Below are 19,245 nucleotides of genomic sequence, written 5' to 3'. Positions count from 1 at the left end.
CTAAGCAGGTTTGTGTCACTGTTGTGCCACGAAATGTCCTGCGGGAGTGATGCAAACGTGGTGCAAGAGTGATGCAAACCGTATGTCAGATTTTTGAAGTCACGCAAAACCACTTTCAGTGGCTCTTAGTGGCTTCAAAATTCTGGAGCAAGGCAATGCACAAAAAATCACTGTGCTGCCTTACTCTGCACTAGGGAGGCATTCCATGGGCATTGCATTGGTGTTCTATGCAACTCTAATGGATTTTGATGCATCCTCAGATTTCCAAGAATGTGTAAACCTGGGGATGCGCCAAAGTCTTAAGTCTCCCCAGGGGAGACGTAACAAGGAGAAATGTCTCAATTTCTCCTAGTTTCTTCCTTTTTCTAGTGGTGCTGTATTCTGCAGCACACACAGAACAAGGAATATGCCTCTCAGGAAAAACAAACCGGCATGCAACGCAGGCATGGTGCAAGTGTGCAAGTGTGCCTGCATTGGTGCTAGGCTGCCCACTATGTGCCAGTGCAGGGGTAAAAAGTCAGGAATGCACCTTATGCCTTAAATACAACACATTCATGCCCTTTCTCTGTCATGAAGTACAGTAACTTGCTGCACTGCGTGACAATCTGATAAATATGCCCCTTAGCTTATATTAACTGAAAACATACAGAGTATTACACTTGATTCGTTTAGTTGGAGCAGCAATCCCTATTTGATCCACTAATCAACTTATAGTTATTACATATAAAGCCATTGTTTCATTATTAATTATTTCATAGCCTGCATGGAATGAATGAAGTATTTTGTGCACCTGTGAGTAGGGCAGTCCACCCTCTGCCTCCCCTGAGTGCAATGAAGGACTCTGGATCTGTTACCAATCTTGCTTGTATGCGGTAACCTTGACCCATCTGTTCCACATTAGGTCTAAACACTTCTGCTCCCCACAGCCGAGAAACAAGTTGACTGCATCTATGCTGCAATGTGAAAGTCAGCCTTAGCTACAAGGAAGCAGTTTATCAAACCCACGTGATCACATACTGTGCTCACTCGTTCACACAGCCCTACCTGCTTGCCTCATTTGAACTGACAGCAGAAATTTACAGGCCTGAATCACAAAGCCGTTTACTCATGGAAATCTGCTCTAGAAGCAAAAATGCCCAGATTTACAGCTGCAAAAAATTCACAAAAGGTGACCTTGCAGACGTAAATCCTTACACTCATGTGCAGTAGTACTCCAGACAAATGTCTGGAAATCGCACAAAAGGGTGGGGAGTAGACATTCTACGGTATGATTTACCTGGAACGTTTGAGAACACTCTGGAGTCTATCTATCTATTGGTCTATCTATCTATCTATCTATCTATTCATCTTATGCATTTGTAAAGCTTAGACTACTGCCACTGTCAAGGGCAGAAGTACACACCTTTCCAGGGTGGGAAGGGGAATGAAATAGCCATGAACGTTGTGGAGATGTACTAGAAATGATTTCTTTATGCAGACAACAGGGAAGAAACAAAAGGGAAAAAATAATACCATCACACAAGGACACTGACATTTTACAACAAATAATGCATACAATTACACATTGGGGAAGTGCCTCTGCCGAGAAGCCACATGCACTGGCAAAGCCAATAGATCATGAAACCTATTGGTCCTGTGAATGCTTTTTATTTTCCCCAGATGAAAGCCAAGTGTAAACACACATGTGTGGTACCCATCTTGGGAAGATTTTTCTTCAAGAATAAAAAAGTCATTCCAATATGGCTGTTGTGCGGGAACACACATGAGCCATAGCCATATTTCAATGATTTATTAAAAGAAAAATAATTCAAAGACAACTGCCATATATTCATGCACAAGTGTGGTAGCTATCTACAAATGTTTTTTGAGCCTTTAAGAATAATTATTCAAATATGTCCACCACACATGCACACACACTCTCAGCAGCCACCTTTGAATGAAGGAGGCACAAGAAAAAAAATCATTACAAAATGGCCCCTGCACATGCATGTGCATGGACCAGCAGCCACCTTGCAGTGGGTGAAAAACTATTTTAGGGTGGGTGCCCACTAATGCAGTGGTGGTTGGCACTCAGAGATTTAGGGTTCTGGGAAAGTTAAGCTTTGAGGGACCTAATAGTATAATGATGAAAGCTGGAGGGGAAAAGGAAAAAAAGATCAGAGCAAACAGAGACAGTGAGAGGAAAAGGAAGTAAACCTTCATGCACTGCAATGCAAGGACTGACATCAGCAGTGAAAGTATTCAAGTCATCCAGTCAAAATACAATGAGACCAAAATACTCCATGGATGGGATAAGCACAATGCGATGGAAAAAAACATCAAATCAGTAGCAAGGAAATGGGATAGACGAAACTCCAGTGAATCATGAGCAAGGGGTGGAAACAAATCCCACTCAAAGTCTATAGTTGATACAATTAATCTGTTTACCAACAGACAACTAAAGCTGTCTGTAGGTGAGATCTAAAAAGGAGTTCACAAAGGTGCTTTCTGAACTATGCCTGAAAAGCTGCAACTTGTTCACATTTCCTGGAGTAGCATGGAAAGGGTTTATGAATACTAAAACGTTGTAAAACTACAGCCAGGTGAGGTGCTAGGTATGTGTCAGAAACCCTTAATGAACAAGACTCATGACTCAAAGAGCACACAGCAGCATCAAAATGTCTATGTCCAGTCAAATACTTAGTTTTATAATAAAAAGAGATAGTTTATTTCCTACTCTACAGATTAAAAGAAATATTAAGATATTCATCAACAATACACAATCCCCCTTGAGGTTGGCCCTCTAGTGTTTCGCTGGAGAATCCCTATACCACCCTCTACTTTTAATGTGGTTGGATTATTCCCAATTCACTGGCGGCCACATCCAGGTAATGCTCACTAGAAGGCCTGAACTCAAGAGTCTACTCTGACTCTTAGTAAATAGTCGAAAGTGTCTTGGATGCAGGAGCACTCTTAGCAGTGAGTTGAGTAGGCCAGTAACCAGTCTTTCCTGCTCCAGCAACGAGGAAACATGTAGCGTTTCAGTTGGTACTCCATCAGGAGTCACTCACAAGGCCCCAGTCCTGCCTGGTGAGTCGGTCTGCATGCAGGAAGCGCTGTAGCACCAGGCAAGCATAGGCTGTCCTTGAGCTGACGTGACCAGCTCCAGCAGCAATTGAAGGCGCTCTGGTGCTCCTCCTGCACAGTAAGTTGTGTTCTCCCTCCCACCCCCAGGGGACAGGGTTGATTCTGATTCTCTAGATCTGTGTCCCAGTGACATGGTAAAAAACCCACAGCATCTTTCTCAGTCAAACGGGGCAGGTAGAGTACAATCCTTGATGCTTCCTTTTTGGCATGGGTCACACAGCTTTACTGTTCTCGAGATGCAGGCCGATCTTCACAGCACACTAACTACCCATTACCCACGGCCCCTCCTGGTATACGGGGTTGCCACAACACTTCCAAAAGAGTCGTTAGCCCTCACCACATGGCAAACTGTACCACACTCCCTCCCAGAAGATGGGTGCTAAGGCCCTGCACAATATTCAGTCCTCGTTAGCAGCAATTATTTCTATGGCAGCCCCTCCTGGCATAGGAGGGTGTTGCAACAATGCCCTGCAGGCTTCACTCTTCCCCACAGCATTCAGCTCACCGCTTTCTTCACTGAGGCCCTCACCTGGCATACAGGAGTCACCGACCTAGATCTGCACAGGCCCAACCACCCGATCGGTGCATCAGCCATCTCCTCATACCTTGCATCAGAAGTCCTCTCGACAGGGCTCCCCGCTGAACCTCACTTATTCCAACTCTTGCTTCATCTTCACAGGGCGCACAGGGACGACAGGTACTGGTACTACAAGCTCCAGAACCGGTGGCCTTGGTTTCCCTGGGTGATGTCCCCTTACCCAGCAAGGAGACTGGCAGGCCTTGTCTTTCAGTTCTTGCCACATGCAGAAGTCTTGCAGAGCTTCCCCTCTTCACACAGCGGTCTGGCTGCTTGGCAGATGACAACTTTTAGGGTCTCAATCTCCCCTTCTTATAGTCCATTTCAAATAGCAAATATGATTTAGGGTCTGAGTCTTAAAAGTTTTATGTTGAGGTTCTGCTTCTTTTGAAGGAGCATCGCCTCCCGCCGGCAGCAGCAAAACGTTTACAGTAAAAACATAATAAACTATGTTTTTACTGCAAAAGGGGCGGAGCCACGGGCGTGACAGGGACAGAGGGGGAGTGCACAGTACTCCCCGTCAGTGTGCATGTATGTTTGGCCGGCCGTCTCGGGCCGGCCAAACATACATACGCAGTAGGCTCTGTCCAACCAGGTAACGCAGTGCCGGGTTGGAGAGAGCAGGCAGAGGCTTCCACTCTGCCTCAGAGCACCCAGCCAGGGTGCTCCATCCAATCCTACTGCTGCTTTCATACTGCCTGTAGCATGAAAGCAGTGGTAGGATTGGATGCAGGGCAAGCTGGGAGCCTGAGCCTGTCCCTGCAGATAAGGAGCGGTTCGGAGGAGGCGCAGCGCAGCGCAGCAAAACGGGTGCTTTAAAAAAAAAAAAATGTATTTATTTTTTAGTCACGATCCCCCTCTCTCCCACTCGTGTCGTGCCACCCCGCCCCTTCTCCCTTCCACGAGCCATGATGGCATATTTCTACTCTTTGGGGGTCATTCTGACTCCCGCCGGGCGCGGCCACCGCGCGCCCGGCGGGAGCCGCCAAAATACCGTACCGCGGTCGGAAGACCGCGGCGGGTATTTTGAGTTTTCCCCTGGGCTGGCGGGCGGCCTTCAAAAGGCCGCCCGCCAGCCCAGGGGAAAACGACCTTCCCACCATGAAGCCGGCTCGTAATCGAGCCGGCGGAGTGGGAAGGTGCGACGGGTGCTACTGCACCCGTCGCGTATTTCACTGTCTGCTATGCAGACAGTGAAATACAAGCGGGGCCCTCTTACGGGGGCCCCTGCAGTGCCCATGCCATTGGCATGGGCACTGCAGGGGCCCCCAGGGGCCCCGTGACACCCCCTACCGCCATCCTGTTCCTGGCGGGCGAACCGCCAGGAACAGGATGGCGGTAGGGGGTGTCAGAATCCCCAAGGCGGCGCAGCATGCTGCGCCGCCTTGGAGGATTCTGACGGGCAGCGGAAAACCGGAGGGAGACCGCCGGTTTTCCTGCACTGACCGCGGCCAAAGCGCCGCGGTCAGAATGCCCTAAGGGGCACCGCCAGGCTGTTGGCGGTGCTCCTGTGGTTGGTGGCCCTGGCGGCCACCGGCCGCCAGGGTCAGAATGACCCCCTTTGTCTTTCTCTTGAAAGGTCATCAGTCAAAGCAAGAGTGCTTCTGAAGCTTATAGTCCCACAACAGAGGCTATGGGAGTGACTAAAGTTGACACCTAGATGTCAGTCACAGTCATATGTGCCTCCAAAGATTAATCCCAGGCTCCCAGCCCTAATTTTCATGATTTCTTCATCAGCCCTATCTCCTTCCTGAGATATGTCCATGCCCCTCCTTGTGATCTCTCACTGACTTAAAGAGCACCCTTTGAAGTGTACAGGGGAAGTATGTCTCTCTCTGTTCCAGTGTCTCCCACCCAGCTCAGAGGTATGCATCAATACACAGTTCTGTCTAGGAGAATTCTTCTACCCCCTCATGTCTTCACCAGGTAGGCCTGGGCTTCCCAAATGGAACCCAGGATCCTCCATGTAATGTCCTATTACAGCACACTTATACTGAGGGTATGCACAAACACACTTTTAGGCATTATTACCTCCATGTATTGTGCCACCGCAGACACACATATTCAGCATATACATTAACTCTGTTCAGTACTGTAGCCTTCCTGTATTGTGTCACTTGCAGGCACACATGCAGCCAGCACACAAATTCAACTTGCACAAACTGTTTAACACTATACCCTTCATATACTATACTTCTAACAGGTCCATATACAATCAGTACATGGACTCACCATGCATGCACCGCACAACACCTTATCTCTCATGTAATGTACTTCTCACGGGTACACATACACCCAGTACATGCACTCACCATGTATGCACTGCACAGCTCTGCTCTATCCCTCTACTGTACCCCTTCCAGACACACATATAAGCAGTGCAGTCACCACTTTTGCACTGCACTGTACTTCACATCTAAGGGGTGCGTTAAGCACGCAGGAGCAGAACTTTAAAAAGGTGAGTGGCTTGTAGGCCTCATTCCAGTGACGTAGGTTAATAAAAAAGGCCATTTTCACTTCTGTGTAACACAACATGGTGAGTGTAGCACTTTGGATGCCACTTTTGGTCAAACAAGACAGCAATCGGTGAAACAGGCCTGTGGCCTGGTGCACAGGCATGATCCATGTTTGCCCTTATGACAACAAAAATCAGCATTAGGGAGCCAAACTACAGTACAGGTGGGTATTCAGGGCAGGGGCGCATGCTCATTACCATGGAGCACCTTTTCGTCCCAACAGCTTGCAAGTGCAGATTTACTGCTTTTGTTAGTGAATTGGGCCCTACATGTCTCACTTCCTCCCAAATCTTTACAACAAGTACGATTATCCACACCCAAATCCGCCTTCTCTCACTGGTTTTATACAGAAAGAGTGCTAAGACTAATTTCAAACAACACTGGGTAACTTGAAGGGTGCACAATAAAACGGTTTAATTAGCTACTGTGTATTTTTATCTTGCTATGGGAGTGTCGATACCATTTACATAAGTACTATTCTGGGTTTACGTCCTTCATTTATGTAATTAGAGATTGTGTAATGTATTTGCAACTTTTCTATTTACTCAGAGGAGTAACGTTTCCTAAGACCTTCTCTAATAATGTTTGGTTAAAATCTTTTGCAAAATTCAATTTTAGTTTTCTCAAAAAAGAAGAGGATATAAAAACAATAACGGGGCAGATTACCTACATTTGTGTCTGTTTTTTTATCAGTGCGCAATTGTGCATGGGTGGTGTTTTATACCACTTTGTAAAATGTATTTATCGTCTGTGCATACTTTGAGGATGCCTATTTGCACCAGCATATTTTGTGTTTTTACTACTTTTCAAAAGTGGTTGATTTTCCAAAGTTCAACTTTCTACACATTTAATTGATTACAAAGAGTAGTTGCATTTCAGCCTACAAATTGTTATTTGTATACCGAAGAGCAACTCTCATTGATGATTAAATTAAAAAAAGTCATACTTTAGAAGTTCAGCTTTTTTCCGACATTGACAATGCGTGGTTCCATTGAGCACTACCTCTCTTATGCATAACAAGGTTTGTGAATAAGTGCATTATAAAACTTAAACATGATAATGGATATTTGCAATCAAATCTTTACATGATCAATAATCCTAAACTTTGTTTTCCCAGAAGACAGCTGATCTTTCTGTATATTTTATTCATGTATAAATTCTTTAGTGGAGAGGTTTGAGGAATCCAAGAAACACCCTATATGGGGCATATTTACAAGAAAGTGGTGCATCATAAATGATGTGTCACTTTTCTTTTACCCCACCTACTGGCACTTAATGACACCATGGTTGTGCCGTTTTGTAAATACAGCTCACCATGGCGGTCGTTAGCACAATAGTGTCAAAATTTGTGATGCTGTTGAGGCACTTTGCAACACTAGCGTCAACATTTTATTTACCCTAGTGCAGCAAAGCACAGGGAGACCCATTGAATATAATGGGTGTGTCATTTTAAAGCCTGCTCTGAGAAGGTGTTAAAAATTAAGCAAAAAATTGTGCAGTGAAATTTTATAGATTTCACTGCGCCATTTTTTAGGGCCTCCTCACGCTAGAACGTCCTCTTGCATACATTATGACTGGACAGGCATAATGTGGTGCAATGGATTAGAAATTAGCACAATGAAAACATTGCACCACTTTGTAAGTATGGCGTGTCGGAAATGCCTGCCTAACGCCACATTAGCGTAAAAAAAATGACGCTCATGTGGGGCATGGAGGCGCAAGAGGCTTGTTAATATGCCACTATATGTTTTAGCCTTCATTTTTCCAATCTTCCTTTTCCCCCAAAGGAACAGCACTCTAGCAGACCTCATCTTCAGAGTCAGATTTAGCATTGTTTCCGAAGTACACTGCTATAACTGTTAGTGAAGTATCCAAGGACATGTCATCTTTGCCAGGTTGTTGAGTTCCCCACAGCGGCCCCTTTTGCTTAGTCTTCTGGTTTCTACCTAATCTCATTTTGTTAAAAAATGAACAAAATAGGATGTTTTATGGCTTCTTCACCATAAGTGTACTAAATTTCCAAATGTTTCTTAGACAGTGCGCTAGAAAGAGTAATACGTATTAACCGCAAAGTAGATGTTGAAGTACTCACAGTAAACAAGGGGACAGAGCATTTAAACTTTCTGTTACCCATTTAAATAAAGTAGTGATCTTCAAAATCCTAGGAAACGTAAATTCTTGTTAGCAGCTTACACTTCTCGAATGCTAGAAGCACTCATCCCAGTAACAATTTTCTCAGCTGTTCATCTTTTTTAGATCCAGCTAACAAAATAGTATCAGATATCAAACATTATTAGCCTTCTTTTGTCTTTCTGATGTTCTGCAACGAAGATGAGTGGATAATTCAGGTATCTACTGAATAGTCACTAAGAGCCCAATGCACAAAACATTTTGTACGCTTGAGTATTACTTATGTGTGTAAAATGTCAAATCTGTTCTCGAAAAGCACAGATCTTGAATCAAAACATCAGATTTCATTGTGTAAACTTCACGTGCGATTGAGAAAAATGAACATGGTGTGCTGATTTATTTGCATTTGCAAACATGACCAAGGTTGGGTGAAACTGCAACTTCTGAGACGTAGCATTGGTGCCATAGACTCCAGTGCAAGCAAGGGATATTAACCCCCTTACTGCTGATTAGATATAATACAGCAGTAATCCGGGTTCAGTAGGCACCTCAGGCCAATGCACCCTGGTGCCACTTCTCATGTCAGTGAATGTCCCACACTTAAATGCACTTTATTCTCACACCTAACAAAGCAGGTATAAATTATGCAGTAATTGTGCCCCTAAACGCAAACTTTAAAAAAGGTGTATGGGAAGACCTTTCATAACATGGAAAGATGTTTTACATGTGAATAGTAGAAGTAAAACAATTGTACAAATACACATTTCTTATTAAATCTACCCCTGCAGATTGACAGTAGAGTAGACAAACTGCAGGTGCCTGACTAGAGGACATATGCTTAAACATGGAAGTATATAAATATTGTAAAGTGTTTAATGACCACAGAGTACAGAAGTAAATCTACATATTAGGCATTTCATACTTTTTCAATTAATTAGTTATTGCATCTGTCAAAGATGATCCTTGTCCTTTCCTGGGTCTGGACTTAATTACTGCAGCAGTCTCCTTTGTGGGAAATCATCAGTTACATGGTAACCATGCACACTCTTGATCTAACTGAGCTGAACGTAAGGATGAGGATTTGAAGAAAAATAACATGACAGTATTCTCAGTGACCCCAAGCAGGAATTTGTGACAAAACCCTCATATGTAATTACATTTATAGAGAAGAAGTTTGGAAAAATGGTTTTAGGGTAGAATAAACTTTTTTGCAGTTCTTAGTTTGTAAAATGAAGCCGGACCTAACGTATTTAGGATCTCATCACAGACTCTGCTCAGTAGAAAACATCTCCAGTCCTGATTCCTTCTCATGTATCTTGCTTCCATCAACCTACTCTTTGTATCTCTTTATCTCCCCTTTATTTTACGCCTGTAAGTTCTTTTTCAGCCCAGCTTTTTCATTTTGTCACACTTTTTTGCCTTTCTCTACTTCCTTCTTTCTCCCATTTCTGCCAATCGCTTTTTCACTGCTGAAAACATCGAGCCTTGTATGTTTTTAGTAGTTTACTGGTGCTGTGTAGGTGGGCTAAACATCGGAAAAGGCATGACGTATGCATGCCTTTCACAAATTAAAAGAATCAGATTTTAAAAGGCAAGCACACAAACCAATATAAGTGACTGACATGACATAGGCGTGGTTGGAAGCCCAAACAGAGATTACAGAATGGGACGGAGCGCTTTGCGCTTGCCCATAAAAATGAGCGCCGGTGACTACCACCTGCAATCACCATCACAATCTATGCACTTACTTTTTGCTGATTTCCTTTACAATAAAATGAGTTGCTGAAAAAACACAGCAAAAGGCCAAGATGAACATTGTTATTCAAAAATGGAAGAACTGCAACAAGCTTGTAAATGGAAATACATTCAACAAGTAGACATGTCCTCAAATTGTAAAATGATGATTTTTTACCAAACTCCCTGACTGTATTCTGATTTTGCAAAATCCCTAATTATATTGTCAATTTTTCATGCACTTCGAATTGTTTTGCCTAAATTTAACACGTTCCAACACAGTTCTTTGTCCTATCGCTTTAATTGCCCTCCATGATAATCTACTAATTTCCATTGTTTAATGGGATTGTAATATGTAGATGTGGTATATGAAACTGAAAACACATTGCCTGTTTTATCACCTCCAGATGTTTGTTGCTGAAGAAAACGTTGACTTTCGAATACACGTGGAAAATCAAACGCGAGCAAGAGATGATGTGAGCAGAAAGCAGCTAAGGCTTTACCAGCTATACAGCAGAACAAGTGGGAAACACATCCAGGTGTTAGGAAGACGTATAAGTGCTAAAGGAGAGGACGGAGATAAATATGGTAAGAATTAGCACTTTCCAGGCATCTTCAAAAAAAGGGTCTATGACGAAAAATTGTATGAAAAGGTATGTCAAATCTACATGTATGAATAGTAACAGTTTTCATTGAATCGCTGTGAAATAACAAGCATTGGTAAATGGATTAGATTTTACCTGTGATTAATAATATGTTTTAGATTGTTGAGCAATTGTGCAATATAACTCGAAAGAACTCCATAAAAATGTTATAACTTGTTTATTGAGAAAGGTAATATATTGTACAGGTAGTGAGGCAATTCAGCGAGGGAAGGGCTGAGAGCACCAATTGTGATAGCAGTAATCCAGGAAGCGCTCAAGGAGATGGCACGTAAATAAAATCCCTGGATTTGATGGACTGCCCGTAGAGTTTTACTCCATATATGCCAATTGTCTGCTCCCCCATCTTGAGAATCTATATATTCGCTCGCTGGAAGAGGGAATACTTCCCCCTACAACACGGGAAGCAGTAGTGACCTGGCTCCTTAAACCTAACAGGGGCCTTATAGAAATGTCCTCCTATAGGCCCCTGACTATTTTAAAAACAGAGTATAAGCTCCTCAGTGAGATACTGGTGCGCTGCCTTTTTCCACTCCTTCTGCATCTCTTGTACACGGACCAAAGTGGCTTTGTTCCTCACCAAAGCATGTCGATGAACATTAGTCAGCTGTTCCAGCTGATGGATGAGACAAAGCACCACTATCCTCATGCCGGCTGCATCTCCTTAGATATGAAGCAAGCATTTGACACTCTCAGCAGGGATTATATGTTAGCAATTTTGGAAACCTATGGAATACCCCCAGATTATGTCCGGTGGGTTAAGCTCCTTTATTCTGATCCCTCTGCTAGAGCTAAAACTGATGCACATATCGCCGCATCCTACCGAATATATCATGAAACTAGACAAGGCTGTCCCCTATCCCCCCTTTTATTTGTATTAGCATTGGATCCCCTTGCATACCCCCTTCGCCATAGTGTAGAGGAGTGGGGAATTGTGCTCGGTCCAACCACTCACTCTTGGTTGTTATATGCAGATGATATGATCCTATATAATAGGGATTTGAGGCAGGATACGAGGCGAGCAGCACAAATATTATCTCAATTTGCTATTCTCCCTGGGTTTTAAATTTATCCTGATAAATCCTATGTATACTCATTTGGGGGCACTTACCCAGAACTATCGATCTGATTTGGATCCATGACCATCGCAATAGCAACCGTGTCCATTCATTACCTTGGTATCCGGTTATACTGTGATCACGCAGATTTGTTAGAGGGCAAAATAATGCGGGTGATTACATCACTCCGGTCTCAAATAGATTTTTGGACCACCCTGCCCCTTTCTGTGTCAGGTAGGGTGGCATTGGCAAAAATGGTAATGTTACCTTATGTTCTATATTATTTTATTAATCTGCCACTTACGGTGCGACGCGTGTATTTCAAATACTAAACTCCTTGCTGATTGATCTGATATGGGGAAGGGTCGACACCGAGTCAGTCTAGCAAAACGACAGTTGCCACCCAACATGGGAGGTCTGGGGGCCTCAGATTTTAAAGCCTATTGCATAGCGGGCAACTACAGTGGTTATCCTACTGGTTGGCCGGCCATAATCTGGGAGAAATAAATTGCACGGCTGCAATGTTGAGTAGAGGCTTCTTACATCGATTGCTTTGTCCAAGCCCCCCTAAGCTACCTGCATGTGCTACCGTACAGTTGTGTATTGCTTTAGCATACCGCAAGCTAGTGATGCGATACACAGCCTCGTCAATCCCATACGCACCAAATGTGCCACTTTGCATGCTTCCCACCCCCTCAGGGACTATGACTACTGCCATTTTCCATGTCTGGGAAGCGCTAGGAGTCATTGGGAGACCTGTTTGAAGGTGGCATGCTAAATGCCGCATTTGGACTTTGTGCAGGCTCATCAACTGCCTGAGACTCTTCTTCTGACCCATGCTAAAATACTAGCTTATGTGCGCAGATAGTGGGCTCCAGATGGCTCCGAGCAGGTAACACATGAATTCCTTCAGGTTCTTCATATGATGGGACACGGTAGGCATCTTGTCCGATGGCTGTATCGGGGACACCGTGCACATCCCAACACATTATTAGATTTGGTTAAAACAGCTGCTGATATTGGAATGGACGTTATACCTAAAGAATGGACCTTCCTACTTCAATACGCTAAAAAAGTTTCCTGCAATTCTAGATTAAAACATTTCCTCCTTCTTCCTGCATATCTCACACCACACAGACTTAACGTGATATACCCCACGGTATCGGCTCACTGCCCTCGGTGTCATACTTCTGATACTGACTTCCTTCATATGATCTGGGCGTGCCATTCCCTCTTACAGTACTAGTCTGCAATAGGGGCATTATTAACAGATTTCACAGGTGTCACTATGAAGCTAACACCCAGTCATTTTCTATTAGGTTTATACCCTAGACTACGAGGCTCTAAAGTGACGCCACACTTTGTGGACCTTACAGCGCTCTTAGCGAAGCAGCAGTTAATGAGGCATTGGAAATCACCCCATGCTCCATGCATTATCTCCTGTGGAGAGGAAGTACTGCACTGAGGCCAAGCTGAGAGTTTGGCACTCCGATGTGATGAATACAGAGGGCTATGACAGAAACGAATATCATTAGAATGGAATACATTGGTGGAGACATTAAGAATACAGAGCAAGACTGAGGGGTTGGAATACTGAAACTAGCTGTGCTATTAGCGAAGCACTCTGGGCAAGTAGAAGGCTTTTCAGATCTTTATCCTTATAGATTCAGGAAGTTTCCACCCTCGCCCTCCCCTCTCCCGTACATACCAGCAAGTTGTTACAAACTAGACAGCTTCATATTGTCCTCAACTTGAATACGCACACAGGCCCTCACTTTGCTTATTTTTCTGCCGATTAAATTGGAGGACAAAACGTTTTGACCCACCAATTAAGCCTCCAAACAGAAATTCCAGCACTCGAAAAGCAGGCAAAACCTCCCAAAAAAATAGATCCACACAAGTGCATTAAAGACCAGGGTTATCAATAAAGACATAAGTTAAAGATGTTCTGGGTGACAGGTCTTTACAGGCTAGTCGGTCAGTATAAGAAACAAAGCCACAGTAGACAGCGCAAAGATATGGGCCCCTCCCAGGTTTTTCTGGCCTTAGCTAGTAGGATAATTGCTGCAGACACTGAACAGTGATGTGTTTCTTTCAAGGCGTTCGCACAGCAGAGACGTCACCGTAGACATTGTAAAGTGTCAATATGTGCGCAATATACAGCGATACTGGCGGCCCTTTGGGCGAGGCAATAGGGTCACTGCACATCTTGCAAGGCCACGTGATGCACTGTTAGGTGGCAAGTTCCCTCTCCGGCGCTGTCGTATACTATAGGTAGAAAGGTCACTGACTCTAAAGTACAGTGATAGACCCCTCATGATGCTCGAGTGGACACTGGGATTTAACACTGTTCCAATGTGGGACGACAGCGAAGGCTACTCTTCAGCAAGTCTGCCATAACTAACCCTTTATTAGTCTATAAACTGGATCTTACGCCCAACTGCATCAATATTGCCTGCGAGGGACGACTCTAGCACCTGCTGACGAAAAATACATTGATTACATCAGACAGGCTCCTGCTACATTTAACAACCTATTTGACAGCCGAGCGTGGAACATTTTTTATTTGTTTTCTTTTTTAAATCTATTGTTTTGGGATAAAAATGATAACATCACAATAATTATGACAATGTTTTAAAGAGGTCACTTGACATGTAATATAAAATGACAGACGTTTTCTGGAATTTTAATTAAAATAATAATGAAGGACCTATCTTTAAAAAACTCAATCACACATGTCTAGCACATCGCATCGTGGCCTGCGGGGAAGCAAAAATCTGCATGGAAGCATGGCCAGAGGAATGATGGCTCGATGGCACTATCCCCTGCATCAGCAACTAAGAAATCTGCAGGCAAAAACCGGGGGTTGGGCTCAGGGTTGAAAGCTAGGACTGGAGAACAATGTGTTCCAAGCCTCGTGGAAAAAATAAGTTACAGCACGAGTGAAACCAAAACAAGATAAGGTAATGAAAGACACCAGATCGGATGTTGAAAACTTTTGACAAACTAATTAAGTCTCCAAACAGAAATGCCAGCACTTTAAAAATAAGCACAGCGAGCACTGTGCAGGCAAAACCTTAAATAATAGTTTCACAAAAGTGGATGAAAACAATACTTGAGCCATATACTGATAAGAGAAACACATAGGAGACACAACAGAAAATAGTATGTCACAGCCACAGAAACAGAGGAAAAGTAATGGCAAGCACACTAACCAATGAAAAGTGAGGGCGTGATTTAAGCCCCTTTTAAGATTTATATTAAATACAATAATTTTAACGAGAACAGCACAAGCACTGTGCAGGAAAAACCTAAAATAAGTGTCTTACTAATTTCACCATACAGTATAAACTCCTCAATTCTCCAAAACAATTTGTTCCAGAGAGTATGTGTGACATCAGGTTCGCATCATGTTAACTTTGTGTTAAGCTTGCAATGAGGATTATTATGTGGACAATGTAATCATGCAATGTTCTCAGTCCATGTTTTTTATTGTATTTGAGTTAACACGCATTAGCATACACAGGTTTCCATTGACCATTTCCAGGAAATGCCACCTCAACCTATAATAATCCAGGTCACAGCCCCTGCTCACCTGCCCTGAATAGTCAGCTTGCTGCCTCTACCCCTGTACCCCCTTGCACCTGCTCTCTGTTATCTGTCTGTCTGCCTCTGCCACCTCCCATCCACCCTTTGTGGTTAGCTTGCTGCCAATGCCAGTGCGTCGTCCATGGTTTATGTGCTTTCTCTACCTCCTCCTGTTTTCCCTACGTTCTCTCTATGTGCATGCACCTGCGCATCCATCATGCCCTCCATCGTACGTTGTGCTGCACCTGACTATGCTGGCCTGCGCTCTGTGGTCAGCTCCTGATCCCTCTTTCCTGCCTTCTGTTCTTCGTGTGTGTAACCCTGACCTCTCCCTCCAGCCCTCTGTGGTCTGTTTGCTCCCCTACCAAAGCTAGCCTGAACTCCATGCTCCTGCCTTCCTTGCTCCAGCCATCTGTTCTTTATCTGTGTGACCCTGCCCTCTCATCCTTACTCCTGCTCTCTGTGGTCAGCTTGACATCCCTGCCGGCCACTCCTCTATGGTCAGTTTGCTGCCCCTGTCCCTACCCTGCCACCCACCTCTGCCCTCTGTTCTCCATGTGAGTGCGCCTACCGCCTCCCACCCACTGTCAGCAGGCCAGTGAGCTGCCACTGCCTACCTGTCTTGAATGGTCATCTTGATGTCCTTGCCCATGCTGCCTTACTCCTGCTGTCTGTGCTCAGTTTGCTAGTTTGTTGCCCATGCCAATGCCTACCTGACTTCTGTGGTCAACATTCTGCCACTACCCCCACAGTCTCTCCCCTACTGTTGTACCAAAAAAGGAGGTTTCGGGGCATGACCTGTAGGAAAGTACCATCTTGCCTGTCATGTTACCCCCATTTTTCAATGTATATATGTTGTTTTAGTTGTATGTGTCACTGGGACCCTGCCAGCCAGGGCCCCAGTGCTCATAAGTGTGCCTGAATGTGTTACCTGTGTTATGATTAACTGTCTCACTGAGGCTCTGCTAATCAGAACCTCAGTGGTTATGCTCTCTCATTTCTTTCAAATTGTCACTAACAGGCTAGTGACCAAATTATCAATTTACATTGGCTTACTGGAACACCCTTATAATTCCCTAGTATATGGTACTGAGGTACCCAGGGTATTGGGGTTCCAGGAGATCCCTATGGGCTGCAGCATTTCTTTTGCCACCCATAGGGAGCTCTGACAATTCTTACACAGGCCTGCCACTGCAGCCTGAGTGAAATAACGTCCACGTTATTTCACAGCCATTTTACACTGCACTTAAGTAACTTATAAGTCACCTATATGTCTAACCTTTACCTGGTAAAGGTTGGGTGCTAAGTTACTTAGTGTGTGGGCACCCTGGCACTAGCCAAGGTGCCCCCACATTGTTCAGGGCCAATTCCCCGGACTTTGTGAGTGCGGGGACACCATTACACGCGTGCACTACATATAGACCACTACCTATATGTAGTTCACAATGGTAACTCCGAATATAGCCATGTAACATGTCTATGATCATGGAATTGCCCCCTCTATGCCATCCTGGCATAGTTGGCACAATCCCATGATCCCACAGGTCTGTAGCGCAGACCTGGGTACTGCCAAACTGCCTTTCCCAGGGTTTCACTGCAGCTGCTGCTGCTGCCAACCCCTCAGACAGGTTTCTGCCCTCCTGGGGTCCAGCCAGGCTTGGCCCAGGATGGCAGAACAAAGGACTTCCTCTGAGAGAGGGTGTTACACCCTCTCCCTTTGGAAAATGGTGTGAAGGCAGGGGAGGAGTAGCCTCCCCCAGCCTCTGGAAATGCTTTCATGGGCACACATGGTGCCCATTTCTGCATAAGCCAGTCTACACCGGTTCAGGGACCCCTCAGCCCTGCTCTGGCGCGAAACTGGACAAAGGAAAGGGGAGTGACCACTCCCCTGACCTGCACCTCCCCTGGGAGGTGCCCAGAGCTCCTCCAGTGTGCTCCAGACCTCTACCATCTTGGAAACAGAGGTGCTGCTGGCACACTGGACTGCTCTGAGTGGCCAGTGCCAGCAGGTGACATCAGAGACTCCTCCTGATAGGCTCCTTCAGGTGTTGCTAGCCTATCCTCTCTCCTAAGTAGCCAAACCCTCTTTTCTGGCTATTTAGGGTCTCTGTCTTTGGGGATTCCTTAGATAACGAATGCAAGAGCTCATCCGAGTTCCTCTGCATCTCTCTCTTCACCTTCTGCCAAGGAATCGACTGCTGACCGCGCTGGAAGCCTGCAAAACTGCAACAAAGTAGCAAAGACGACTACTGCAACTCTGTAACGCTGATCCTGCCGCCTTCTCGACTGCTTTCCTGGTGGTGCATGCTGTGGGGGTAGTCTGCCTCCTCTCTGCACTAGAAGCTCCGAAGAAATCTCCTGTGGGTCGACGGAATCGTCCCCCTGCAACCGCAGGCACCAAAGAACTGCATCACCGGTACCCTGGGTCTCCTCTCAGCACGACGAGCGAGGTCCCTTGAAGCCAGCAACTCTGTCCAAGTGACTCGCACAGTCCAGTGACTCTTCAGTCCAAGTTTGGTGGAGGTAAGTCCTTGCCTCCCCACACCAGACTGCATTGCTGGGAACCGCGACTTTTGCAGTTACTCCAGCCTCCGTGCACTTCCGGCGGAAATCCTTTGTGCACAGTCCAGCCTGGGTCCACGGCACTCTAACCTGCATTGCACGACCTCCTAAGTTGTCCTCCGGCGACGTGGGACTCCTTTGTGCAACTTCGGGTGAGCACTGTTTCACTCCACTTCGTAGTGCCTGTTCCGGCACTTCTGCGGGTGCTGCCTGCTTCTGAGAGGGCTCCTTGTCTTGCTCAACGCCCCCTCTGTCACCAGACGCAATTGGCGACATCCTGGTCCCTCCTGGGCCACAGCAGCATCCAAAAACCTTAACCGCACGATTTGCAGCTAGCAAGGCTTATTGGCGGTCTTTTTTCAGGAAAACACTTCTGCACGACTCTACACGGCGTGGGGGCTCCGTCCTCCAAAGGGGAAGTTCCTAGCCCTTGTCGTTCCTGCAGAATTTTCAGCTTCTACTGTCCAGTAGCAGCTTCTTTGCACCCACAGCTGGCATTTCCTGGGCATCTGCCCATCTCCGACTTGCTTGTGACTTTTGGACTTGGTCCCCTTGTTCCACAGGTACCCTCGTTTGGAAATCCATCGTTGTTGCATTGCTGATTTGTGTCTTTCCTGCAGAATTCCCCTATCACGACTTCTATGTCCTTTGGGGAAATTTAGTGCACTTTGCACTCACTTTTCAGGGTCTTGGGGTGGGCTATTTTTCTAACCCTAACTGTTTTCTTACAGTCCCAGCGACCCTCTACAAGGTCACATAGGTTTGGGGTCCATTCGTGGTTCGCATTACACTTTTGGAGTATATGGTTTGTGTTGCCCCTATCCCTATGTGTCCCCATTGCATCCTATTGTAACTATACATTGTTTGCACTGTTTCTAATACTATTACTGCATATTTTGGTATTGTGTACATATATCTTGTGTATATTTGCTATCCTCATACTGAGGGTACTCACTGAGATACTTTTGGCATATTGTCATAAAAATAAAGTACCTTTATTTTTAGTATATCTGTGTATTGTGTTTTCTTATGATATTGTGCATATGACACTAGTGGTACTGTAGGAGCTTCACTCGTCTCCTAGTTCAGCCTAAGCTGCTCTGCTAAGCTACCATTATCTATCAGCCTAAGCTGCTAGACACCCTATACACTAATAAGGGATAACTGGGCCTGGTGCAAGGTGTAAGTACCCCTTGGTACTCACTACAAGCCAGTCCAGCCTCCTACATGACCTATCTGGCAAACCAGGTGAGCGTGCTCAGCTGAGTTCTCACCGCTGATGGGCCCCGGAA

General features: G+C 45.1%; 1 protein-coding gene across 1 annotated transcript in view; it reads left to right on the top strand.

Annotated features, from left to right (window-relative positions):
* The window catches only part of FGF18 (fibroblast growth factor 18), an 862,991-nt gene that overhangs the window by 470,355 nt on the left and 373,391 nt on the right, over window positions 1-19,245 (top strand). The window contains exon 3 of the mRNA XM_069199330.1: window positions 10,491-10,671. Within this exon, the coding sequence (XP_069055431.1) occupies window positions 10,491-10,671 (181 nt within the window). The remainder of the gene's footprint in view (window positions 1-10,490; window positions 10,672-19,245) is intronic.

Source organism: Pleurodeles waltl, chromosome 7, assembly GCF_031143425.1.
Source record: "Pleurodeles waltl isolate 20211129_DDA chromosome 7, aPleWal1.hap1.20221129, whole genome shotgun sequence".
Taxonomy (NCBI): domain Eukaryota; kingdom Metazoa; phylum Chordata; class Amphibia; order Caudata; family Salamandridae; genus Pleurodeles; species Pleurodeles waltl.
This window is presented reverse-complemented; position numbering and strand designations above follow the sequence as displayed.